We start from the raw sequence: 26,844 nt of genomic DNA, 5'->3' as shown, positions 1-26,844 counted from the left end.
ACACCACCGTCGACGTAGTAGAAATTGTCGTCGTCGATGCACTCGTCGACGACACCACAGTTGTCGATACCGTCGTCTACGTCGTCGTCAATGCCGTCGACGATGATGGTTTCCTCGTCGACGGCATTGACGACGACGTCGACGACGGTATCGACAACGGTGGTGTCGTCGAGTGCATCGAAGACGACAATTTCTGCTACGTCGACGGTGGTGTCGACGCTCAACAGATATGGGAATGGTCAATTCTTCAAAGAATTTCACTAAAGGCGGAGCACTTACCAGGAGTGCTGAACGAAGGCGTCGACAGACTGAGCAGGTTATCCTCAGTCAGTCACGAGTGGGAACTAAAACAGCAGGTTCTGGATCTACTATTTCAGACATGGGGCACACCGGAGGTGGACCTCTTTGCGACGCCAACCAACAAGAAATGCCGGTCATACGCCAGCAGGTTCCACCATCAGGGCTCATTGGGCAATGCCCTGTCGATAGCCTGGACGGGGAGGTTTCTTTATGCGTTTCCACCAATTCCCCTGATTCCACGCCTCATCAGGAAAATGAAGACGGAACCATGCAAAATTATCCTGATAGCTCCGGCATGGCCGAGACCGTTTTGGTACACGGAGCTGCATCTGCTGTCGCTAGTTCCTCCATTGCTGCTGGAGGAAGTTCCGGATCTTCTGACAATGTCCGGAGGACAGGTTTGGCATCCAGACCCAAGATCGTTACACCTGACTGCATGGCTCCTGACCCGCGAGAATTCATGAATGTCCCTCTTTCCAAGGAGATCAAGGACATCCTTTCCCAGGCAAGAGCACCTTCAACAAACAAGACATACAGATTAAAATGGAAAAGGTTTTGTATTTGGTGTAAAAAGGAAAAGGTTGATCCTTTTACTTCGAAACCTCATCAACTCCTGCCTTATCTACTCTCGCTAGCAAAGTCTAATCTGACCCATTCTACGATCAAGGTCCATTTGGCGGCAATTTCAAGATTCAGGAGATCTGACTCTGGTCCTTCATTATGGTCTTCAAGAATTATCAAGCAATTCCTCAAAGGCCTGTTCAGGGTCCATCCACCAGTGAAACCTCCTCCTCCAACTTGGCATTTAAACTTGGTCCTGGCTCAACTGATCAAGGAACCATTTGAGCCGATTCACCGCTCAGACCTGAAATACTTGTCATGGAAATTGGCTCTACTCTTAGCCCTGACCTCGGCTAGGCGAGTGGGGGAGTTGCAGGCCCTTACTATCCAAGAGCCGTTTTTACAGTTCAAAAGGAACACGGTCATCTTGTGGACGAACCCAATATTCATTCCTAAAGTTCCTACAGACTTTCACTTAATTGAGCCAGTAATTCTAAAGACATTTTTTCCACACCCAGTCACTCCAGCGGAGAAGACATTGCACACTCTGGATTTACAACGATGTCTAAAATTCTACTTAGACCGTACCAAGGAATTTAGAAAGACTTCGCAATTGTTCATTGCCTTTGGTGGTCCAAGCAAAGGTCTCCCTCTGTCCAAACAGGGTATCTCAAGATGGATTTCGAGTGCTATTCTGCATTGCCACAACATGGCAGGAAAACCTCTGGTGGGCAGGATACGTGCTCACTCAACGAGATCAGTGGCATCCTCAACAGCCCTCTTTGCGGGGGTACATATAAAGGACATTTGCAGGGCTGCTACCTGGAGCAGCGTGCACACTTTCACTAAGCATTACTGCTTAGAGTCATTGCAGCAGGATGAGGCGGCGGTGGGCCAAGCTGTCTTGAGGAACCTCTTCAAGTGATTGGTGAGCTTTCCTTTCTATCCCACCTTCCATTGGTAACACATTTTGTGATTTCATTTTTCAGTGTTATAAGGTACTTATTTACAAAATGTGTTTATGATGGTTCAAAAGCATGGGAATCTATGAAAGTTCCAATACTGGGGCAAGAAAACAAGTTACTTACCTGTAACTTTGGTTCCCCAGTATATAGATTCCCATGCGCCCACCCACCTCCCCGGGGAAGCTCAGCCTTCAGCAAGTAGGGTGTCTAGCACACAACGGCTACGAAAATCTGAGGCTCTGAGGTTCCTTCAGGAAGGTTCCAGGGGTGAGGCTCTTCTGATTGGTTGATGCCTAAAATTTGGTCTCTTTTACAAAAAGAGGCGGATATGCTACAAAAGGGAATGAGGCCTAGGCCTTTCCTTTCTCTTTTGTACCTACTACTATGGTATTTTTATTACCGAGACTCCCATTCCGACGACGGGGAATGATACAAAAGCATGGGAATCTATGAAAGTTACCAATACTGGGGAACCAAATTTACAGGTAAGTAACTTGTTTTCTTGTGTCGCGGCGGGGAGGGGGTGGCGGCATGTTTTGTTTATCGTGAAGCGTAAAGGGATCAGTGGCCTTGAGTGACTCGAACATCTGATCCAATTCCATGGAGATGGGTGCTTTACATACCCCTCGGAGTTCCTCTCTCCTGATGATGGCGCTCTCTGCTCCACCCCATCCGACCATCTTTGTGCCAAGTCACTAGTGTAGGGGTGAAGGCTGATTTCTATCTCATTGTAAGAGTGCGTTTCACTATGAGGATAGCCATATCCGTGAAAAGGAATTGTACTTTGTGATTTTGGACGATGGCATTGTCCTAGCAGGTGAAATTGAGTCACCATAAATTGTTAATTCTTTTTCACTGAGTCCTACAATTGAAGTGTGTTTGTTTTGGGGCAATGGACACACCACCTTATGAATTGACCTATATTGTGTAAAATTTAATTTAAGTATCTAAGCATGTGCCTAGAAAACTACTAGTGCTTAGCCTAAAAGAAAAGGAAACAGAGTTGAGATAATTGGATATTATTAACTTTTGCTACAGTCACTGAGTCGTTTTCTTTCTTTCAGTTTGTGCTGAAGCTTTCAATCCAGATGAAGAAGAGGAAGACACAGAGCCCAGAGTAAGTACTGGTGAAACAGTAAAAAGTTGGCTTTGGTTATCCTTGTGAGGGATATTGTGTATGTCTTTTACTGATATGGCAAGGTTAAATCCACGGTCCCTGCATTGGTGAATCAAGTTTTCAGCAATACATTGAAAAGGTCTTTCACTTACTTGTGTTTCTTTTCATTTAAACAGTGCTTAACTTTAATCTCTTAGATGAGGGAGAAACTTTGAGTGAGGGGTGTCTAGATTACTATGACCCCAAAACGACCTCCGGGCGAAGTCTCCGGTAAAGACTGAGCAAAGACAGTTTAAAGGCTATATTTCTGATGTGTACTTTTACCTGCAGATACATGACCGTTTTAATATACCAGGTGCTGTACTTGAACCATAAACTTTTCCATAGCTCTTCCATGCTGATAGGTGGCTCTGATTTAGTGTCAACACTGGATTGGGGCCGCCTTGATGTCCCCTTAGCCATAAAGCGCCCACCTCGATATGCTGATGACCGTTTCCTTTTTTCCTCACCTTTGACACAGATCTAGAGCTTTATCTTTGACATTTCTTGCAGGACTTTCTTCCGCTTTACAAAATCTTCTCAGAGGTGCAGGGTCTGCTCCCAACCATTTAGGTTTCAAGCCTTGTGGGGATTATGAAGGTCACATTTTGTTTACTGACACTCATGACATCTGCCTTTGGTGTGTAGGTTCTGACCATGACTCCAGGTCCTTTGAGTTCTGCAGAACCTTCATCCTAAGTCCATAAAAAAGCAAGAAGCAAAACTCTTCGTGGCCAGGGCTGGAAATGGTTGTCGGAACAAACATGCTCTCAGCCGCGTTGGGCCCCAGCTTCAACTTTGAGGAAGAAGAAATTTAAAAATAAGACGAGGATACACAATACACATAGGATAGGAAAGCAACCTCCCGGATGATGTTTTCTGAACCCAACAGTCGTCATCAGAGACTAAATTGGTGCCCTGATCCAACACTGCCTGCTGAACCCAAGTGGTGCCTTTGCCACCTCCGCCTCCCTACCTCAAGTTCCCTGTTCCAGGTAAAGATCTGGCAGGTGTCCTAAACACCATGTTTAAAATGTTCAAGAGAGCAGTGGTCCCACTGGAGCACCTTCAGGACCCATGGGACTTATTGGAGCTCCTTACGGCCTTAGGCTAATGGGAGCACCCCAGTGCCATTCGCCGCCCTTCATGCCTCAGGCCCATTTGGAGCGGACACCTTCTGTCCCGCTGCCAGTGGCTCCACTGACACTTGGTACCGCTACGGCTGTGGCACATCTTCCACAGATGTAGGCCCTCTCCCTTCTGTGGCTTTGCAAGTGTCACAAATTTCAAAGCTGGATGACAAAGCTTTTCACTGCCCTGGGGAGAGGCCCTTTGTTGTCCTTGAGGACAACAGTATGGTCATGAAGACATTTCTTACTACAAATAAACCTTTCATGACCTCTTTAGACGCAACAGACTCTCTGGACAGCCAGAGAACAGACGTTGAAGGTGATCCTCTGCAATTCCTCCAGGAGACCTACCAAGATGTGGGAGATGCCAATAGTCTAGACACCTCCCCTGTATTGGAAATGTTTCACTCTAGAAGACCCCTACCTCCAGAAGCGACTTGCTGTCATGTAGTGGTCAGGAAGGCAGGGAAAGTTTGGAACATCCTCTTTTATTGGTCTATTGGTGGAATCCAAAGCAAATGTTCTAGTGGAGGATTTTGAGTCTTTAACTCAAACATCTGAACACCTTCTATCGATGATGCTCTTTTAGAGTCCATTTTGGAGGCTTAGGAGAGGCCTACCACATCTCCTACTGTGTACTGTAGAGAATTATAGCCAGACAATACCAACCTGCTTCAGGAGACCCTGCCTTACACTCAGTCCATCCTTCGCTGAACAGTCCACTGGTTCAGACAGTTTTAAGAAGTTTTCGTGTGGCACCTTTCCTGCAGCCCCAGCAAATAGAGACTCTAAAGAATTGAAAGCTGTAGGCAAGAATGTGTTCTATGCTGGAAGTTTGACGCTAAAGTCTCTCAGCACCACCTGTTTTTTGGGATGCAGCGCCCTCACTTTATGGAATATAGCAAACCGGTTAACAGCTGATTGGAACACTTGCACAGGCAGTTCTCTGAATTGGTCTGGGATGGGAAACGTGCTTCCCATCAGATTATTCAGTCTGGCTTGTATTCAGTAGACTGTGGCTAGAGCAATGGGATCGTAGGGGCCCTCAGATGTCATGCCTGGCTCAACACTTATTGCTCTTCCTCAGAACTGCATACCATCCTCATGGACTTACCCTTTCATTGGTCTTAATCTGACTTGAGAGACGATGGACCCTGCCTTGTCCAGGCTACACCCAAATTAGGTAATTTGCCCTGCTTTTCTCTTTTCCTGTAATAAAGGTATGTGTGTGTTTTTTTGTCACTTTTCTTAACCCAATGTATGTTTTGAACTATACTTGACTTATTTGTTAGAAAAACAACCTGTGAAAACTACCTAATATAGCGTGCTTTATTCTCCTATGAATTTTGTTATCTAATGTTTTTCAAATTGGCTTCTCCTGCATAAAATTGTACATTTATATATTGTAATGTATGCTCCACAAACCCGGGCATGGGTGTGCTTGTTATATTCTTATGACTTCTCTGGAGATGCCTCTGAAGAAGCAAGCTATCGTATATATAACTTTTTAACCCCTGCGATAGGGTGTGATGCAGATAATGTTCCTAGTTTCAGGTGGCTTTGCACACGTGTGCTAAGACCAGATGGAAGGGTAGATAGTTAAGAATCGCACAATAGTCAAGTTGGATTTGTTTATTTGTTTAATGCAGGATCTTTTATTGTATTTAGCTTTCAATAGGAAACAGGAAACCTTTGTATCATTGTTATCCTTGTGTTATCCCGTATTGGGGTATCTTTCATAGATTCACATGCCTGATTCATTCCCGTCGTCGTAGTGGGAGTTCCACGGTACATAAATAACAAAGTAGTAAGTAATAGAAAAAACCTTTCCATAGGCTATTATGGCAGCAAAACAATCTCAAGGGGTATAGGGGGAGGGTAATAGGTGAGGCTGCCCCCCACTCACACAATAGTCAATCAATCGAGGCCTCACCTATATGGAAGCGCATCTATATATAAGACCAAGAAACAGGGACTGATTATCAATATAACTTCCCAGGATGTGTCGAATAACACTAATCCTCAGGTCCAGATTGCGTGATAATTCAATATAAAATCACACAGGTCCACATACAACTCACCCAAAAAGGTGTGGAAAATAGAGAGAGTACCTCACGGTAGCACCACCCGAGGGGGTTCCCGGCTAACAATTACCGGTATACCCACTTCTCATCATTGGCCACTCTCTCTATATGAAAAGACAGAAGTGCACAGAATAAAGTAATCGTGCAAGTGTGAGAATAGTGGTGAAAACACAGTAGTGACAAACATGTAAACAATGATACCAAGATGTTGTGTACATCGACAAACAGACCCCTAACCAACCACAAAAAAATGTGTAGCAGGGCTTTGCTTGCTTTTCGTTTTTATTCTGTTGCAGCAAACCCTGCCAATTAAAAATGGTTACTTGTATACCATAATGAATTATATCCTTAAGCCGACTTGTTTCACCGCTCCGAATTTCAGCCATTTCATCAGGGCATAAGAGGGGTTATCTATTCTCAGTCTTTTCAGAAAAATCAGGACCTGTGTGAAATAAAACAAGAGCGTTAAGAGAGCAGTTCATGCCCCTCCAAATGAGGGCATACCCAATGCACCACATATCAGCACACAGTTAAGGCATATTTACCTTGAGGGTGCTCAGTCAGCATATACCGACACCGCTCTGTAGGACACCGTGTCAAATTTTCACGTGTCCAGAAATGGATGGAAATTGTCACAGCCACCTACACGTATAAATCAAACAAAACTTGAATTGGAGCGTGACTGGATAAGTTGTTAATAAAAGCTGTGGTACACACCCACTCTATAGCGTTTCAAACCCACTATGCCAATTAGTGAATTGAGTTGTCACAGTCCGACAAACTACCATCCAGATCACTCAACAGGAATGTAAAATGCTCAAATTTACCTCTCAGAGCATGCACGTCTAAGACTGCGCTGTTACCTATGACCCCCGGTTGAAATGCAGTGCCATTTAGTATTGTTAGTCATATTGTATTTAGATTTCCATAGGAAACAGGAAACCATTGTTATCCTTGTGTTATCCAGTATTGGGGTATCTTTCGTAGATTCACATCCCTGAATAATTCCCGTCGTCGTAGTGGGAGTCCCACGGTACATAAATAACAAAGTAGTAAGTAATAGGCAATACCTTTCCATAGGCTATTATGGTAGCAACCCTATTCTCTATAGCCTAATAGACTCCATATACAAAAAAGGACCAAAGTGAAAACTCAGCCAATCATCACCCAGCACCCTCTAGAACCTTCCCAAGAGAGGCTGAGTCCCTCAGATTTTCACAGCACTTCGTTGTGTAAGGGAGTCTCCCTGAGCTCTGCTCAGTCTACTACACATTTCTCAGGTAAGTCTCTTTTGGATTTCTTTAAGAAGAATGTCTGATAAGAAAGGATTATTTAGAGCCTGTAAATCCTGTGGGAAGAAGAGAGTGCGTGTAGATGATGCACACAAAGATTGTATTTATTGTCTCTATCTCAGCCATGAGACAAAGCAATGTAAAATTTGCTGCACCTTCTCCACTAAGACCATGAGGGATAGAGAAGGAAGACTTCTAGTTTGGCAGAAGAAAAAACAGTATGGTCTTTGGATGTTGACAGCGACACGTCCTCTGTCACTCAAGAGGCCCAGGTCGCCCGAGGGTCAGCCTGAAGAGAGGAAGAAACAATCTAAAACCTCTCAAGGGCCTAAAGAATCTCTTAAAAAGGAAAAGCAACCTAAACCTCGAACTGTTATCTTTATAAATGCTGCTTCAGTTCAGATACATACATTTTTAGCTCTTGTTTCAGTGCAGTATTGTAAGGAGTGTGATTTTATAAGGGAATGGTTTGTGAATGAAGAGATGCAAATTTTCAGAAGCGGAGTGTGTGCTTAGGCGTTTGCTGATAAGAGTTTTAGATATAAAAAAAAAGTGAGGAAGGATTTTTTTAAGTTTACGGAGAGTTGATGGTTTTAGAAACCCACTGTTAGCCTCCCTCTGTTTAGGCATCAGAGTAGGGGGAGGCTAACTCACGTATTAGTGCAGGTAGACGGCATGGGGTTGTGTGTGGTCTAAGCTTACCGTTCTCATACGGTGAGCAGCAACTAGCATTTGCAGCAGGGCGGAAATTCATAGGGCTCCTATAAAGAGGTGAGAGGTACCGGCATGTTGAAGCGTTTGCATTCTTTCAAAGGAAAACAGTAGTGTGATGGCTTATGATCAATCGCAGGCTCACTGTTCAACGCAGAGGTGCTAATTGATTGGTTTGACTTGATTTCGTGGGATCAGGATTGGGCAGAAAAGTATTGAAAACATAAAGAAATATGTTGCTGACAATTGGCTAGATTCATTATTGTACAGAATGAAAAGCACTCACTCGAACAGCTGATGAGTGGTCCGTTGTATCTTGCCTTGTATCTGTGAGGTAGAAGGAATTTTAGTATTTTGGGAGAGAATTTGAGAAATTTGGCATCTACTGTTTATCTGGTTGGGACAAATACCATTTCATTGTTTATAGCTGATAATTGCCAGTGTATGCTAATAAAAAAAAGTCCACAGATGGTAAATGTGCGGAATGGTATGTGGTGGAAGTTCGGGTTAGCGAGGAGAGTTTAAGAATGCGGATTGAGAGTGAGGTTAAGGCTTTGATTAGGAAAGTTGTAGGGATTGGTCTGTACAAGAAAAAGAAAGGATGATGGACCAGGCGAGGATTTATTTTTCTTTATCTGAGGAAAAGGGAAATAAGAAAGCAAAAAAAGAGTAAGAAGCTTAGGAAAACTATGCATTTGAATAAAACTAGCAAAGATGGATTGAACTTCATGACAAAGGTGGGTGTCCGAAACTTCCTGCAAAGCAAAGGTGTCATTGGCGACTCACAGAATTTAACAGATGATGAGTTTATGAAGGAGACTAATGACAATGTGATGCAAGGGACAGAAAAAAATGATGATGAATACATTTTAGATATTAATCAAGATGATGATTTAAATGATAACATTAAGGTTGATGTTAGCTCATCATCTGATGCTGTGAACAAAGATCCTTTGGGGAAGAGACATTCAGTCCCTACAATATGTCACCTTAGCAATGCTGATTAGTAGCCACTAAACCACATAAGCAGGTTTATAAAAGAGTGGATAAGAAAGCCTTTTGAGAGGGAGGGAAAGAATGTCGTAAAGGCAGAGTATGCTAGGCCACAAGCAGAGAATAAAGTATGTTATACTCCCAATCTGGATCCAGACATGATATCCTATCTAAGATGGGGAGTGATCCACCCAATTCATTGAAACAATGGCAGGATTGATTAGTGAATGTTTTAGGTCCACTGGTCTAAGTTATGGATATGGCGGAAGAGGAACAATTAAATGGTGAGCAGGTTGATGTGGAGCTATTACGAAGAAGGATCCCAGAGAGCTAATGTGTTTTTAGGCAATGCCAATTCTGGGCTATTGGCAGGGCGTAGAAAATCGTCCAATCCCCGCACTACTCTATGCGGACGACACTGTAATATTAGCCCGCACTCCAAACGAATTGCAAAAGAACCTGGATAGGTACTCCAAGTTTATGGCAGGTCTAGATTTAAAAATAAACATCAGTAAAACCTTCATTATGAGGGTGGGTTCGAGTCGCAAAAAGAAAATGAGGGGAATTTACCTCAGTAAGGAAAAAATAGCGACCATTGATAAATATTGCTATCTAGGCATAACAATTGACCATAAACTTTCATGGAGAGCCGCTGTGGACACACGCAAATTACTTTTTTTTAAGAGCCACAGCAGCCCTAACAAACTTTGCCAGAAAGTTGGGGAAGAGAGCACCCTTGGAAATAAAGATTTACAGAGCCAAATGTCTTTCTGTGGCACTGTATGGGGCGGGTCTCTGGGGGTTCGTCGCACTTGACTGCATTCAGCGGGTAGAAAATACTTTTCTTAGATATTTACTAGGAGTACCCGGTAGCATGGGTACTCTTGCCTGCCACATTGAGCTAGGACTATCATACATCACGGACCTAGCAAGAATTGAACCACTGTCATTATGGCACAGGATTTGGACGTCAGAAAAGGCCATCTTTTCCCAGCTTATTCTATCCGATTGTTTGAAAATGGACGATGCAAATAATTCAAGGTGGCTGCGATACGTAGCGAGATTTTTTCATGATTTGGGTTGGGACCAATACTATTTTAATCCCTCCCTAATTCGTGAGGTACCGAGAAAGGCTCTAAAAAAAAATGTTTGGCTCATTTAGAGGCTTTGAGACTAACTAGTGAGATTATGAAACCCTCTGTTACTCATGCCTTGCTTATACAAACGGAACCTTTAATACAACCATACCTCACTTATAACACCACGAATTATGAACGATATCTGCTGGTAAGGTTTAGAATGAATTTATTACATAGATTGGTTACATTTCCTACTAGAAACAACTGGGCAAAAGTACTCCCTCTTTGTCCATGTGATGGTCATTCTTCACAATCCACTTCTCATATTTTATTTTTTTGTACATTTTATCACAACCTTAGGAAAAAATGGCTTATACCCATTCTAAGGAGTTTAGGTTTTAAACAATATCGCCCAGCATTGCTGTTTCTACAAATGTTACAGGGTGAGCCATTGGTTTTCTCAGTGGCAAACTTCCTTAAAAGTGTTGTTTGCCATCGCTCGACCATTGAGTACCCACCTCAAAAAGAAAAAAACTGAAACCTGTACTTCAAATTCTTTAAAGACTTAATAAGTAATGCTTAGATATGTAAAATTCAACTTGCAGGTTGCCATCGAATAATATTTTTAGATTGTACATATTGTACTTTTTAAATGTTTTATAACTGGTTAAATTGATTGTATCTATTTATGATTATGTGTATGTTTTGTATTGTATGCTTTTATGATTTGCAACCAAAATCGAAATAAAGCAATATTGAATTGACTGTTCTAATGAAGATTAATTCCAAATTAGGGGAAATGTCTAACAAAGAGACTAGTAACCATGTGAAAGGTTTACTCTTTGGTGAGGGTATGGTGAAGCACTTCGGAAAGCTTGAAGCCACGTTTACAGCTCTAGACAAGGCACAGAATAGTATGAGGAATGTTTTTTGTGGTATTTTTGGAATGGCCAGCAGATGAGGACTGTATGCTATCCGTGGATATCAAAGGTCTGTATATAACTGTAGTGTAGTTCCTAGTTTCCCACTAGGCCCTGCGCATTGGAATAACATAAACAGTAGTATCGATGTGGAACTGCGTATATTCCAGGCCTCCACTGACTATGCTAAACTTAATTGGGTGTGTTACCAACTAGCTCAGAGGTCACTGGAAACTTTCTTCTCTGCATGGGAAGTGATCAGCTTCCCTGGCACAGACAAGAAGGGATTCAGTTTTCCAACAACCGTGCAACATGACAACTTTGCTCCTCAGATCAAGAGTCAATCTCTAGGGTCGTGTGAAACAATAGACATGTATTTCACTCAGTCAGTTTAGTGCAGATTACTTTCACAATATGTAGAGAATAGAGAGACGGGCGTTTGTCAATAAAGGGTTAACATTTATGCTGTAACTTGGCAGGTGTGAGAATGATTGCTGTCATCGTAGTCAGGAGCAGCAATGCTCACAGAAGGCCGTACCTGGGTGATGCTGCTTTTGTCACTCGCTCCACTGTTACCACCTAGTCGTAGTACAGGAGTCTCAACGAATGCTGTTATCAGGATTGGTAGCCGCTGGGGACAACACAATGCGTGAGCCGTTATCGGACTGAGCAAAGTATCGACGTCCGTTGATACTGCTGATGGAAGTGAAAGACAGATGTCCAACACGCATTCATCTCCGCATAGCATACATCTTAGTACCGGTAAGATACAGTTCTGCCATATAGGTCTGAATGAAAGGAAGCAGGTCATGTTTAGATCTCTCAGCCTGGCCAATCCGAGGACGTTAGTTATCCTGTCCCGGTAGCGCATTGCTAGGATTGTCTCTTCCATTCCCATGGGAGCTATGTCTGAGTTTCGGCTTGCCATAACGAAGCAGAAGGGTCAAAAATAAAATCCCTGCGACGAGTCCCAAAAATAATGGTATGCCGCCAAAAACAGAGTGTACAAAATTAGGAACGATTCCCAAAATTGCCTGAAAAGGTGTTAGCAGTCCCGTAAAGACTGTCTTAAATATGCCTGGGATGCTTGTGGCACTAGACATGTTAAGGAGTTGGCTGAGCATTTCTACGAAATGCACGGGCAATTTGTTGATAAAAGGTCATGAACTTCAGTAGCTGTCCTTGCAACTAGAAGATCATACGTCTCTTTTGATGACGTTCTAGGCACTGTTGTCTGTAAAAGTACAGATTTCATTTTGCTTAAAGTATCAATTCGTATAGAATAGAGATTCGGACGAGGCCAGATGGGAGTCACTGTGTCTGCGGGCCCACTCGGGAACAATGCTTGCATACAGCATTTGACCATGGATGTTACTCTTACTAGATAACTTTTCCCTGGCACTAGCCCACAACATCTGTGATCCGTTCTAAGAATGTAACTCCCGTTTGCAAGTTGCATAAAGAAGGGCTCGATCTGAGTTGCAGGTGTGACTAGCTGGTGGCATGAAAGGTTGTTAGAATTTCCATCACATGCTCTGTGTAAATTAATACCCTGACACAAAAGTATACCGCTTAGTGAATGTTTACAGTTCTCACCACTAAGAAATACATTTTTGTCGCTGTCACTATAGCAAGAATGTGTGTATGGTAATTTCCATTCAGATTTTACATATCCTTTACCCAATTGTTCATACTGGCCAGCAGGTATGTACTCAAGGCACTTTTTAAATTGGAAAGTTGTTATCGGAATGGTGATAATTCCGTGTATTATCCATTCAATGACAGGACTCTCTGACATTGTCAATGGTAATCTCAAGTTTTTCGATGCTCAGGATTGTACAGTCTGCTCCTTTCTGTGCCAAACTGATCTGTTTATCAGTAAGGTTAAAAATGGAAAATAATGACGTTGTGTTGATTAAACGCCAAGGCACATAGCCTGAACGAAGATTTTGCAGCGTCCAGCCTAATTCTATAATAGAACGCAATTGCGACTGGCCATGTTGTAACATTAGCAAGTCTCTGTCTATCACATCAAAAGCAGATGATACAATATTGTCCAACGAATATATTCTGGAAGACAGAGTCATTAACCCATTGTCTACTACAGAAAGTGATTTCTCCAAATTAATACGATCAATTTCTCGTATTTTTTCAGCAGTTTCAATTTGTTTGACTTTCGAAGCCTCGTTGTACGCAGCATAGATACTGGTCGCTATGAAACGCTTTTGACGCTGTTTGCGTGGTCCAAGAATGAAATCGCGCAAATCAGCACCATCTTTTAGTAAAGACAAGTGTTGCTTAATTTCAGCCAGTGTGGATGATGTTAGCCATTCAAGGCAGAGCTTCCCTACACTGTATGTTGTTATTATCCCTGGATGTTGTCTCTGGGAATATCTCGAGTCTAATCTGGTCATTTTTAACCCCTGTGTTTTATTCAGGAATCTATCTTGACAGTTGTTTGTGTCAATAGGCCAGATTAACCACTTTTTCCAATCAGGATGTGTTCTGTTGAAATGTAAAATTTGTGTTACGTCTAACTCAATATCCGCAGTTATATTTTCTGGTATTGGCTTTGGTATAGACGGTGTTTTACGGTCTTTGATCTTAGCTAGGCCAAGACAGGATGTTTGGTGTATTGTGTCATTTAAAAACATTTGTTCTGGTATCATGCAGGTTCTAAATAGTGCTTCAATGCCTTGCACCTGCCAATCTTTTGTACCCCAAATTGTTTTCGTTTCAATATTATTTTTCCAATAATCAAAACCAAATGTCATCATTTTGTCATAAAATGCTTCTGAATATATCAATTTAGAATTTGTCAGCATTGTTTTCATTCCTGTTTTATCTAACAGTTTGTAATAAAACGTTTCTGCATTACTGGTGTTAAACCCTGAGAAGTATTTGAATTTCTCAAAGAATGCTTTAGAACTGCTTTTAGGTGGTGTAGCACAATGTTCCCATTGATTATACATAAAAACATTTCTAGGCTGTGCAGATTTATGCAAGTAATGATCACCATAGTGTGTGTAACAGAATAACTGCTCCTAACTAGATGAACTTTGTAAATAATCATGATCTGTGAATCTAGCTGACATTACTAAATCAGACATCATGTCATTAATACTGTTAAAGTCCCAATCATCAGAGAATGTACTTGGTTTTACAAAGTCACTTAAGGAAACCTTCAGTTGATGAGGATACTTCAGGATTACGACCGGACCATATATCTCATAGTCTGTTTTCTCCCATACTACCCCACCAGGTATTGGAATGGCTGTGACATTTACTGTTGACAGTTCTCTTTTCTTCACGTGGGATGATCTGTGTGGTTTCAGGACTAGGTTGATGTTCTGACTTGCTGTGTCCATTCAATTGTAATAAACTTTCCTAAAATTAAAACTAAAATTAGGCATAGTAGGAGTATGAATACCCCTGAGATAATCCAATGCTCAATCAACGGTGAATCCAGATATAATTCTTTGATTTGTTGAAGGAGTCCTGTTGTATTTTCTTTAGAATACTTTTTTGTTTCTGGCATCACTTCGGGGTCGTTTTGACCTTCAGAAAAGTTGTCGAAGTTGATGAAATAACCAGCGGCAGTTCTGTCAATTGATGGGATTGTTCTTTCAATCTGTCTTTCGGTAGCATTTTCTGATGCCACACTAGTGTAGACTGGTGTTGTTTCTTGACGAACTGTTTCAATCTGTGTCTCAAGAGGCACGAGTTCCATGGCATTATTGCATAGTCCTTCATTGTGCACTGCAGGCTGATCGAATGTGATTAGTCTTTCAGTTTGAACCTCTTGGATTGTTGCAAGTTTGGGTATTCTGTTGTTTCTTGGGAGTCCACTGGGCCTACTGTTGATTATAGGCCACATGCTTGTGGTTTTACCAGGTCGATGGACACGACTCTGTTCTCCTTTTTACCAGCAAGGGGCGGTAGCACAACTGATCTTGTTCCGGTGACTGCCAAGACAGGTACTGCTTTTCTGTAAGAAGGCCCAAATTCCTTATTAACCGCGATCTTTTCTCTGACTAGATCCCCAATCTTTGGAATCCAGACAGGCCTTGCTGGGGCTGTTGCTGGTGGTGCCTCGTCAGTGGTACTTGGCTGTTGCTTTAACTTTATGTTGCTTAAGGATTTTCTTGTTTCATTCAGTTCCTGTAAAACAGCCAAACGATCTTTGATGTCAAAGTTTGTTGTTTTTTCTTGTACCACTGACATCTGACTATCGAGGTCCTGAATACGCATTCTAATTCCGAACAATAGTTCGTATGGGCTGAAACCTTTTAGAGAATTTCTTGGCATGTTGTTAAGACTAGTCTGGACACTTATTAAATGTTTGACCCACCCAGCGCCTGACCCTAATACCTTCGCTGTTATAGATTGCTTTATGTCCCGGTTTTTTCTTTCTACCACACTGTTCCCTTCGGGGTGCGACGGACAAGAATACCGCAACCCAATTCCCATGCTAGCCATGGCCTCCTTATAAGCTCGAGAGCTGAAAGCAGGACCCTGGTCAGAATGGAACGTGGTAATTGCGTATGTGCCGATAGAGACTCGCAAATCTTTTATAACAGTTCTAGCGTCAGCCGAGTGCTGGAAGCCTCATTTTTTAAGTGTGTTTAGCCTTAACTGATTAATAGGACGCAGGTTGGGGTGCAGGCAGCGTTACGCTGTTTCTGATCGGTAGCCGGTAGCATGGTTCACTACTGCGATCCCTATTGCAGTTTTCACAGTTGTTTGCATATATTTGGTGTTCTTCACTCGTTCCCGGCCACCAGTATACTGATTGTAATTCAGTCAGAGAGTCCCTGATTGTTTGGTGTCTCAGACCCAATCCCATGTGTGCGTTTGCTATTAAAAATATTCTCCTGTTCATGTTTGGAATTACTCTGTCCCCCACTCCAGGGATTCGAGCAAAAGGAACGGAGTTTGCATCGATTATGTATGCATAATTGAGTGGATAGTTTACGGTTAGTGCTGCACAGTCGCCTTTTACGGTCGTTTTTACTGCCAGCATGGTTTCCCCGTCTATGTATTTATCTGTACGCTTTTTTGTGGCTACGGAAGCCGGTTTAGTTGCTTCCGCTGTAGCTGTATTAGCCAATGAATTCCCTGCAACGTGAACGCCATCACGTTGAAGACTCTGTGCGTGAATCACGTGAGTCTTTTGTAGTTCTTTGTGTAAAAGAGCTACCTGTTTCCAGAGCAATTTATTCTTTATTGTGGCACCTGTGTCATCTTTGTAGTCGTTTTCGATCCAACTCTGCAGCTTATTGTTGTAAGAGTTGACGCAAAAATGAGAATCGCACACTATAAGTGTCGGGAATTCACGTTCTGCATTTTCGAGCGCCATCTTTAAACATCTGATTTCAGTTCTCTGAACCGAACAGTTTCTTACAGATTCAGTTTTTGTTACTTTCGGTCTGAATTTACCGCACAGCCAACGACCTTTAATGATCACACATGCTGCATCGTAGGATTTTCTCTCTACGTTGAAATGCTGTACAAATCCATCTGTATAGATTATACAGGCGTACTGTGGGAGAGGCAGAATTTCGATTGGCAGAGGATATTCTTATTCATATTCTAAATCATTCAGTTCTTCAAATTGCGGGGCGAAATAGTATTTCACGTCTTCCGCTCCTAGAGAATCTATGCACTGTATCCATTTCGGATCCAGTGACACTGTAGGCAGGTTTACTGGGCTGAATAGCGCTTCGAAGGCAGATTCCGCTGTAAGGATATCAATCCGTTTGCTAGTTCTCGTTCATTTGCTAATGCGATTTGTACTGCTTTCACAGTTCTTTCTGTGTGACTGAATGTTTTTTCTGCTTGTGTGTACAAGTGAGATTTAATTGAAATTGGTACCTTTTCTCCCTCATTAGAGGTTAGGTATGTGAATACGCATCTTCCTGGGATGACTCGAATTACAAGATCGATCGTGTTGTCACGTGTATCTAACTTTATTTTTGCTAACATGTCTGTTTGCAGTGATCTCAAAATTTCTGTGTGTTTTTGAGTCCAATTGATTTGTTTAAAATCAGGTTTAATTAGTTCGTAGAGAGGTTTAACCCTCTCTGCGTAATTTAGAATGTAAGTTCTTCCGAAATTCAGAAAACCTAGAATGGATTGTAAATTATTCAGCGTTTTTGGAGCTTGGAGTACAGCGCACTTCTCTAAGAAGTTGTCCGCTAGGCTTTTTCCTTCACTTGATAATTCGTACCCTAAAAATAGTACTGTCAGATGGGCAATTCGAGACTTTTTAAAGTTGAATTTGTAACCCTCTGCTGCGAACCCAAGTACAATGGTGTTCACTCTTTTCAAGTGAGTATCCAAGTCGTCGTCTGTGAGATAGATATCATCTACGTAAGATAATGCCTCATCATCATATATTTGTAGTAACTCTGTTACCCTAGCTGAGAATAGTCCTGGGCTGTTATTGAACCCCTGTGGGAGTCGACAGAATTTTTCCTGCGACCCAAATGCAGAGAAAGCGGTCAAATATCTGCTTTCTGGTGCAATGTTTTGACAAAAGAAACCATTAGATATGTCTAATGTCGTTTTGTATTTTTTCCTAACTGTTATTCATTAGGGCTGCACTATGCGAGTTTTGTACTGCAAAAGTTTTGCAACATGTATTAAGGTGTCTGTAGTCCAAAACTAGACGATATGAATTGTCTGGCTTGGAGACAGGAAACAAAGGATTGTTCATTTGAGAGGTGCATGTTTCAATCACCCCCTGGTATTCAAGTTGATCTAAGATCTCCCTGACCTGTTTTTTAGCTTCTTGCTTTATGGGATACTGCCGTTGGGCAGTTGGTTCACTTTTTAATTGGATTTTGTGAGGAGGAGAATCCTCATCCCATCCTACATGATTTTTATATAATGCAGGTGCCTGGGCTACTGCCCATTTCCTTGCATATGTATATTTTTTATGAATCGGAATGTGATTCGAGAAGGCAGGCATAATCACTTCTTCGCCACGAGGGCACTCCCTGACAAACTCTGGGGGCCAATCTTTTTCAGCTAACAGAATATCATAGCCTTTTGAGAGCTTATCCCTAAATAGACCCCTAATTTTCCTAGTCTTATCACCCTCTATACGCAATGTTATTTCGTATATTTTATGGGGCTCGCTAAGTCTGGTGTCGGCAGTTTCAACCTGCATGAATTCATTCGTGTCCACTGTCTCCAGATGACTCCTCAAGATCTTGCGCGCTATACTGATTTCTGCTGCACTGTCCAACATTCCCAATGCCCACTCCCCGTTTTTCAACTGTGTCCTCAGTATTCTCGGCATGGTTGATTACTCTAATACTGGCTACCTTCTTTTTCTGAAATTGAGATTTTTTACTCTGAGCAGGTTCCTTGTCTTTGGACTTGGTGTGCTCTCCTGGGTCTGACCGTCCTCTTCTTTCCGATTTCTGTGGAAAATATCGAGAGGGACGTGTATCAATACTTTGATATCTATCAGGTTTTTTCAAATTATCCCTATTTCTAAGGTTATATCTTTTCTCAGAGGGCTCCCTCTGTGGAGACTGGTGTTCTCGAGTCGGAGTTCTTTCCCTCCGTCGAGGAGACCTTCCTCTGGACTGGAAAACTTTTTCCTTGGGAGTGGATTGTTTATTTCCATCCCAGTTCTTTTTAGGAGTGTTTGAATTATTTCTAATAAATAATTTTTCAGGATTTTCGAGCAGTTGGGGCTTTACCGGTTTCCCACCCAAGCTGTCTCTACCTAATTCTTCATAGCATTTTTCTATGATTTTGGCAAGCTCAACAGGATCTTTTATATCTGTTTCCTTCAACTTCTGGCGGATCGCCACAGATGCTGCTTCTCCTTTTATGTTGGCTAATAATATAGCCGAGACCTGCTTGAAGTCTTTCAGTAATTTCATACCTAGATTTAAAGCGGGCTCTGGACCGTATTAGTTTTGAATCTGTTTTAGCACTTCTGGTATTACCGCCATAGACGGAACACCGTGTGTTTTTGTGTAAATGGAAGCAAAGACTGTACCCCAAGTGTTGCAGTCCTCCACGTGTGGTGCGATTCCCATTGGAAGGCAGATGGTCAAGATTCTGTGTTTCTCTATAGGGGTAGTATCAGGAAATACTGCCTCTATTTGAGTGATTTTCTGTGCTAACCAGAAAGGAATTTGTTCCCGTTTTACGGGTGTTTTACCAAGACATGACTGTATGTTCTGTGGTGTGATTTTATTAGTGTTCCCCTGATGAGGGGTCAGCTGTGCTGTATTTACAGCTGGTTGGACTGTTGCAGTCCGCATTACATATTGGACTAATTGCCTATGTATTTTTATCAATGTGTTTAGCTGTACTAACAGCTCTTCTCTAGACATTTTTGCAATGTCAGGATGTGGTGTGTAGCTGGCTAGAACCGGCTACGTTGCTCCTGGTCTACCTAGTGGACCGAGCCTGGTAATGTGATCAGTATGTTTTAGGGCGCCATTAAACCAGAGCAGGTGCTCTTGAAATTTAAGTGGAATTTCAATCTCCTCGAAAGGAGCATACTCTTCCGGAGGTTTCTCTATTTTGTAATAGTGAAACTCTTTTGTTATAGCGTTTACCGCTGGGAAGTTTATCCATGAATAGAATACCTCTGTCTGCCGATATTCGTGAGCCTCTATCACGAAAATTACTGTACCACCTTGTGGTGTCAGTCCGTTTTCTATAAGTTTTAAAGTTATAGATTTTCTTAAATGTGCCGGGATGATTACTGCACCCGGTACCACATCGTCGGAATCCTGCTGAGTCGCATTTACTGCGGCCCCAGTGGTTCCGTTATTTTCTCCTGGCATTGTTAAAATGCGAGGTTTGCAGAGTAGGTCTCCAAGGAGACAAAGATTAGGTGCACAATATTTTGGAACACTGTATCCTTCAACGTTGAATAAACCAGAGCTTTACATAGGAATCTCTTCCTACTAATGTCGGGCGGATTTTAACCTTTCACCCACTCCAGACGTCTATTGGAGTATTTACGGGAGACTCATATGAAAGAGTTATCCATTCTGAGATGAAAAGAATCAATTACCAAGGAGGTACTAAAAGTAATTTTTCTAAAAATGAATGGAACACCTTAAGATCTCTGATGGAATCAAAAGACATCACAATTCACAAAGCGGATAAAGGGGGGAGCAATTGTGGTGATGAACACTAATTACTATACGGAACAAGTTCATTTACATTTACAGGACACTAACACATACCACAAGCTTGAAAATGATCCCACAGAAGCTTTTGCAGCAGTATTGAAAACTATTCTTGACAAAGCTTTGGATATGAAATGGATTACACCTAGGACTTACCAGTTTCTTATCAAATACCCACAAAGACCCAAATTCTACATGCTCCCAAAAATCCATAAAAACGCCACCAAGCCACCCTTCAGACCCATTGTGTCAGCATGTGGGTCACTGTCTGAACCTTTGGGTCAATACTTAGATTGGTTCATGCAACCACTAGTGCAAAACTGGAGCACCCATATTAAGGATACCACTTCGTTCCTGAACATGCTTGAAACCATTGACATTCCAGCAAATGCAGAAGTATGGCTATGCTCTATAGATGTAACAGCATTGTACACTTCTATCCCTCACAATGAGGGCATAGAAGCAATGGAACGGAGTTTACTGGAGAACATCAATGGAACCGATAAAATATTCTTGCTTGAAACTGTTACAGTTTGCACTTTTTCATAGTTACCTACAATGGGAAGATGAATTTTTGGAACAGTGCATTGGAACTTCAATGGGTTTTGCGGGGGCACCGTCCTACGCAAACACCTTTATGGCGAAATTTGAGCATGATCACATTATCAACAATCCAGAATGGCTTACAGGTCTTGTTTTCAAAAAATATATAGACGATATCTTTATTATTTGAGGAGGCAAAACAAGAGAAACTGGTCAACAATATTCATATCCTGAACTCACAGCATGAACGGATGAAATTCACTTATATCATGGATAAACAAGAACTGGCATTTCTAGATGTGAAAATCACCATTGATAATGGAAAATTAAATACAAGAGTACACATAAAAGAAACGGACAGAAATAGTGGCCTTCGCTATAGCAGCTTTCATCCTCACTCTTTGAAAAATCACATGCCCTTATCTCAATTCATCAGACAAAAAAGGATTACTTCTGATCCCAAAGACCTTCCCACTACACTCAACAATCAGATCCAGAAATACCTAGAACGTGGCTATCCAAAAACCTCATTAGAAGAATCTAAGAAAAGAGTCATGGCAATGAGCAGAGAATCATTGTTACAGAGAAGAGAAAAAATCATCACAAAAAAGACTTATGCGTGTTGAAATATTCTACACAAACGACAAAAATAACCAACATCATGAGAAAACATTGGCCTTTAATTACTCAAGAACCTGACTTACAACCGTTGTTTGCCGACAAAATAACATTTGCCTACAGCAGATCAAAAAATCTTAAAGAACTACTAAAGAAGCAACAGTTAAAAAGCACAGTCACACAGTATAAAGGAATGCGAAAATGTGAAAACTGTACACATTGTAACAATGTCATGGTTGGTCAAACTTTCACTCATCCCTTGACAGGGAAAAAGATCGAATTACACCATACAAGTACCTGTGACACTAAAGGTGTCTTCTATGGAAAAAAGTGTCCCTGTGGCAAATTGTACATAGGCCAGACTGAGCGAAAGATTAAAGTGAGAATAACGGAACATTGGACAGAAGCGAGCCACAACTTCTCACAGTTAAGATTCACCATTCTTGAGGTAATTAAACCGCAACCAGACAGAGACCCACATAAGCAGAGATTAAGAGCTGAATATTTCTGAATTTGCAAAATGGCCAGTCTACAGCCACAAGGTTTGAATGACCGAATCGAACTATCATGTTTTCTATAATTATTTACAAGTGAGTCCGCTTTTGGTTTCCGGCGTTCAACGGTGGCCTCCACAACCCATTCCAAGATGGTCGACCTAAAAACAATTTCAGAACATTCACATGTGACCAAAAGTATTGTCCATTTAAATCATTGTAGATTGTGTTCATTTGATTGATCCTTATTGACACTGAGTTCACAGCTTTAAGAGTCAGTTGTTTTACGAACATTTTTTTTTCCATTTTTCATTTTGCACTTTTTCGTTTTAATCAGAATGAAATTACCCCACAGGTAAATATAGCCGATGTAAAGTATTGTTTCCATTTTCGAATAGAACCTGTGCAGTTATTTTGACATATTTCGAGTTCAGAACATTGCGATCACGTGATCGCAACTTAAGCCAATTAGAGCGCGTATTTAAGATTCAGGGCTCGAGGGCCAGTTAGTCGATTTCCCATTGGCTAAAGGAACGGGACATGCTGAAAGATCACATTTGTGTATGTAGATTTTCCCTGCCGTAACCGAATAGCTAATGCGTAGAAACTTAGCGCGTTGTTTCTGTAATTGAGAAACAGGCCAGCATTTTGCTTTAGACTCGAGTTTAGGCATGTACAAACAAATAAGTGGCTGACACTGGGTAGAATTGTGTCACCGGAAGGAGTTCGACCGTATGTTATACTTTCTTTTGAGTTATACTTTCATTTGAGTTGTTCAATTGGCCTGATATGTAGTGCTCACTATTCTAGTGATCACTGTGTATCATTCCAAACGACCCTTATTGATGATTGGTTGTAAGTCAACCTTTAGACCAGCTATCCTAGTAGCATGGACAAGAGCAGTCTTTAGGCTAAACTCTAGAGGGCGTGTTAAGCCTGCTGTTATACCATCACATATACCCCTTGAACACCAAGTGAAAGGACACCACACAAGTTGTTATGAAAATAAAAGTATATTTATTTAGAACACAACCGCCCTGGACTCTTTATGAGGACAGGGCGCTAAGCACAATACAAAGCTCCCTAAGAATTTCTGAAAGTCGCACAATTTACGCAAATGCCCGAGGGGCACGAAAAACCATATACTCTAAAAGTGGAATGGGAAATACTAGCAGGTAAGTAACTAGTCTCAAAGGCTTTAGGATCGCTAGGACTGGACTACTGAACCTTCAGATTACGAGCAGGAGGCCTAGGGAGATCGGGTGCAGAGTGCGCACTCTCACGCCAGATGCGGGACAAAGTCTATGGATGCTAGATTTTGTAAAGTCAGTGGTATCGGACGAATCCGACTAGATAGAGCTGAAACGAAAAAGGATCTGGACACTTAGATAGTTAAGCTATGCTGGAGCACCGAAATGCTCAGGTTACCTAGCCCAGGGGCTGCGGCTGCATAGGTCTGAAAAGACGTCGGGAATCCTCGTTGCAGTCTATGGAGCCTGAAAGAAGTTGTTGCTGGCAGGCGACCAGTGATGAAGTTCGATGTGATCCAAGCCTGGATCGAAGATGGAGGACACCTGTAAGCAGAGGGGACCAAGTTCTGAATCACTAGCCAGTGATTAGATGGGCACCAGGATGGCACCGGACGAAGTCACCTCGACCAGGTGAGTGGGCGACGCTGGGCTCTGCAGTGTCACGGACCAGGAGGCGTTGTCGGCGACCAGGATGGAGGTGCGAGCTGTCCCACGATGGTATCTGTTGTCGACGTCGCTGGACCCAGGATTGGGGCAACAACTCTTGGCAAATGCAAGCCCACGCGGTGGACTCAAAATGGCGACTGGAGTGGACCAGGAGGGTCCGGGGTGCTCCTCTGTTGGAGGGGAGAAAGGGCCAGTCTGGAGCAACCAGACCAGCGTTGGAGATGTCGTCAAGAGGGCTACAAGCCAGCAGGCAAGTGTCCAGACAACGCGGTGAGCAGCAAAGAGCAGAAGGGCCCCACGCAGATTTCGTGGATGCTGGGGGGCTGGACTTCGGTGCTGGAGCTGCTCAGTGTTAGGGCTTCTCAAACCCAAAGCACTCACTCGAGGATCCCTCGGCGGTCGTGCTGGATAATCGTCGTGCAGTTCTGAAGATGGCCGGTCCCTCAAGGTCTCGTCACACCCACGGATCTCAGCTAAGCTGACGATGTAGGTAGAAGTCAGAGGTGCCAGGGAAGCCGGGTCTCGTCGTGCTGGTCAGTCGGATTCCGGAGGAAGGACGTGCAGCAAACCGCAGTGTTCTTAGTTGGTGCCCGCAGATGCAGGGTGACTACTCCTTAGTCACAAGGGAGAAATCTTGAGAAGAAGTCTTGAGTTCCTTTCGTAAAAAGTAGTTTCAGGATTCAAAGATGATCTAATTTGGAAGGGTCCCCTCTCCCACCTTTATACTAAAGAAAGGGGCTGGTACGGGACTAGTTCCTGCCCATGGGTGGGACCAGGAAGGGGGGTGGTTACACCCCTCTCCCATGCCAGACTTTCTCCAGCTCAGGGGCTGGTGTGCCCCTGGAACCGGTTCAAACTGGCAGATGCACAGTGAGCACCGGGGTGCCACTTGCAGTCACCTTCCTATTCAGCCCTGCCTACCTAGGATACACAAAACCCTGTCTGGGATGGTGCTAGCACCGCCCCTGACAGGAAACCCTTTGTCCAAGCTCCCCTCGCTGGAAGGACTCCCAGCTGCAGGGGGTCAGACTTGTGTCTGTGGTGGCAGCATTCATTTTGTGATGCTGAGGCTCGAGTTAACTTTAACCGGGGTTCACAGTTACATACATGTCGTGTCCCTCTAGAAGGGTGGAATGCTAACCCCGTCGCAGAATTGGCGAGGGGTTGTATGTATAGGCATTTATATAGCGCACTACTTACCCGGAGGGTCCCAAGGCGCTTCGACCGCTGCGAAACCCTTCCTGGCTTCCCTGAGAGATGGTCCCTTAATGGGTATCTCCAGGGTGAGACCAGGCATCCCCGGCGGTCTGGTGGGGCCGTTAGTGAGGATGAGGCAAGCTAATGCCCAGAGTTGCCGAGTGTGATCGCTGATCAGAGTGGGCACCGAGGCGAGAGAATTATCGGGGCCGCTGACCCTGGTCCAGAAACCTGCCGCGCCGGGAATTGAACCCTGGTCCCGGGCCGTCCTCTGCTCTCGGGTCTGCCGCCTCTAACCAGTGAGCCACACTACCTATTAGTATCCCAATTCGTATGACACCTTACTCGACATGTTTTGATAAAGCGATACCAAAGATAGCGAATAACCGCGAGGATTATAATGCACTTAAGAGTATATGGTACGCGTTATCATAGAACAGCTATTAGGACTTGGTTCCGCAAGCTGCAGACGGGCTCAGCTCATGCCAGAGCACCATCTCACATAATTCCAAGCACTTTGCCTTCAGGATTGTTAAGGCCTGCCATAGGAGTGACTGATAGGAATACATGTGTCCATTTTAGGGTTAGATATAGGTATACTATATCTACAGCAAAGGGTGATTACACCACTTTGCCCCAGCTGTCGTGCAGTCAGTTGTGTCAGATTTAGATGGCCAGCCAGGGGTGGCATAATACATGCTGCAGCCCCTGGTAGGCCCTTGGTACACCTATGCCCTGAGTTACAGGGTCTGATAAGGTGGCCCAGTACCAATTGGTAAATGCACCTAAGGTACACGTGTCAATTTAGTGAGAGAACAGCAAGGCTGTGGGTCTGATTAGCAGGCCCACAGCCAGAGAAGTCGTAAACCAGTGAAGCAAAAAGCAAAAATCTGGGGTGACCATAGGATTGCAGACCCTACTCTCCTACAACACCCACAAGGTTTGAATGACAGAATCGAACTATGTTTTCTATAATTATTTACAAGTGAGTCCGCTTTTGGTTTCCTGCGTTCAACGGTGGCCTCCACAACCCATTCCAAGATGGCCGACCTAAAAACAATTTCAGAACATTCACATGTGACCAAAAGTATTGTCCATTTAAATCATTGTAGATTGTGTTCATTTGATTGATCCTTATTGACACTGAGTTCACAGCTTTAAGAGTCAGTTGTTTAACGGAAATTTATTTTTTTTCATTTTGCACTTTTTCGTTTTAATCAGAATGAAATTACCCCGCAGGTAAATCTAGCCGATGTAAAGTATTGTTTCCATTTTCGAATAGAACCTGTGCAGTTATTTTGACATATTTCGAGTTCAGAACATTGCGATCACGTGATCGCAACTTAAGCCAATTAGAGTGCGTATTTAAGATTCAGGGCTCGAGGGCCAGTTAGTCGATTTCCCATTGGCTAAAGGAACGGGACATGCTGAAAGATCACATTTGTGTATGTAGATTTTCCGTGCCGTAACCAGATAGCTAATGCGTAGAAACTTAGCGCGTTGTTTCTGTAATTGAGAAACAGGTCAGCATTTTGCTTTAGACTCGAGTTTAGGCATGTACAAACAAATAAGTGGCTGACACTGGGTAGAATTGTGTCACCGGAAGGAGTTCGACCGTATGTTATACTTTCTTTTGAGTTATACTTTCATTTGAGTTGTTCAATTGGTCATGTGTAATGTAGAGCCCTAACACAGAGCTTTAAGTCGACCAGGATTGTATGAGATGATGTTTACCGATATATTTGCAGTGTACCATCAGCAGAAAATGTTTAAATATGTTGAGCATTCAAAATGTTTAGTATCGTATGTTAGATTATCAGGCCGGACGGCTCATAATATTTTCCTTGTTTGTTTCAATTTAGACCCCTGAGGAAGGGTCCCAGATGACCCGAAATGCATTGGGAAGATATAAATTGTGTTTCGTGATGATGTAA

General features: G+C 42.8%; 1 protein-coding gene across 1 annotated transcript in view; it reads left to right on the top strand.

Moving 5' to 3' along the window:
* The window catches only part of PRKAR2A (protein kinase cAMP-dependent type II regulatory subunit alpha), a 711,046-nt gene that overhangs the window by 254,723 nt on the left and 429,479 nt on the right, over positions 1-26,844 (top strand). The window contains exon 3 of the mRNA XM_086939313.1: positions 2,891-2,943. Coding sequence (XP_086795439.1) covers positions 2,891-2,943 — 53 coding nt within the window. The remainder of the gene's footprint in view (positions 1-2,890; positions 2,944-26,844) is intronic.

This window comes from Lissotriton vulgaris, chromosome 9, assembly GCF_964263255.1.
Source record: "Lissotriton vulgaris chromosome 9, aLisVul1.2, whole genome shotgun sequence".
NCBI classification, from domain to species: domain Eukaryota; kingdom Metazoa; phylum Chordata; class Amphibia; order Caudata; family Salamandridae; genus Lissotriton; species Lissotriton vulgaris.
The sequence above is the reverse complement of the archived record's forward strand: the minus strand, read 5'-3'. Positions and strand labels throughout refer to the sequence as shown.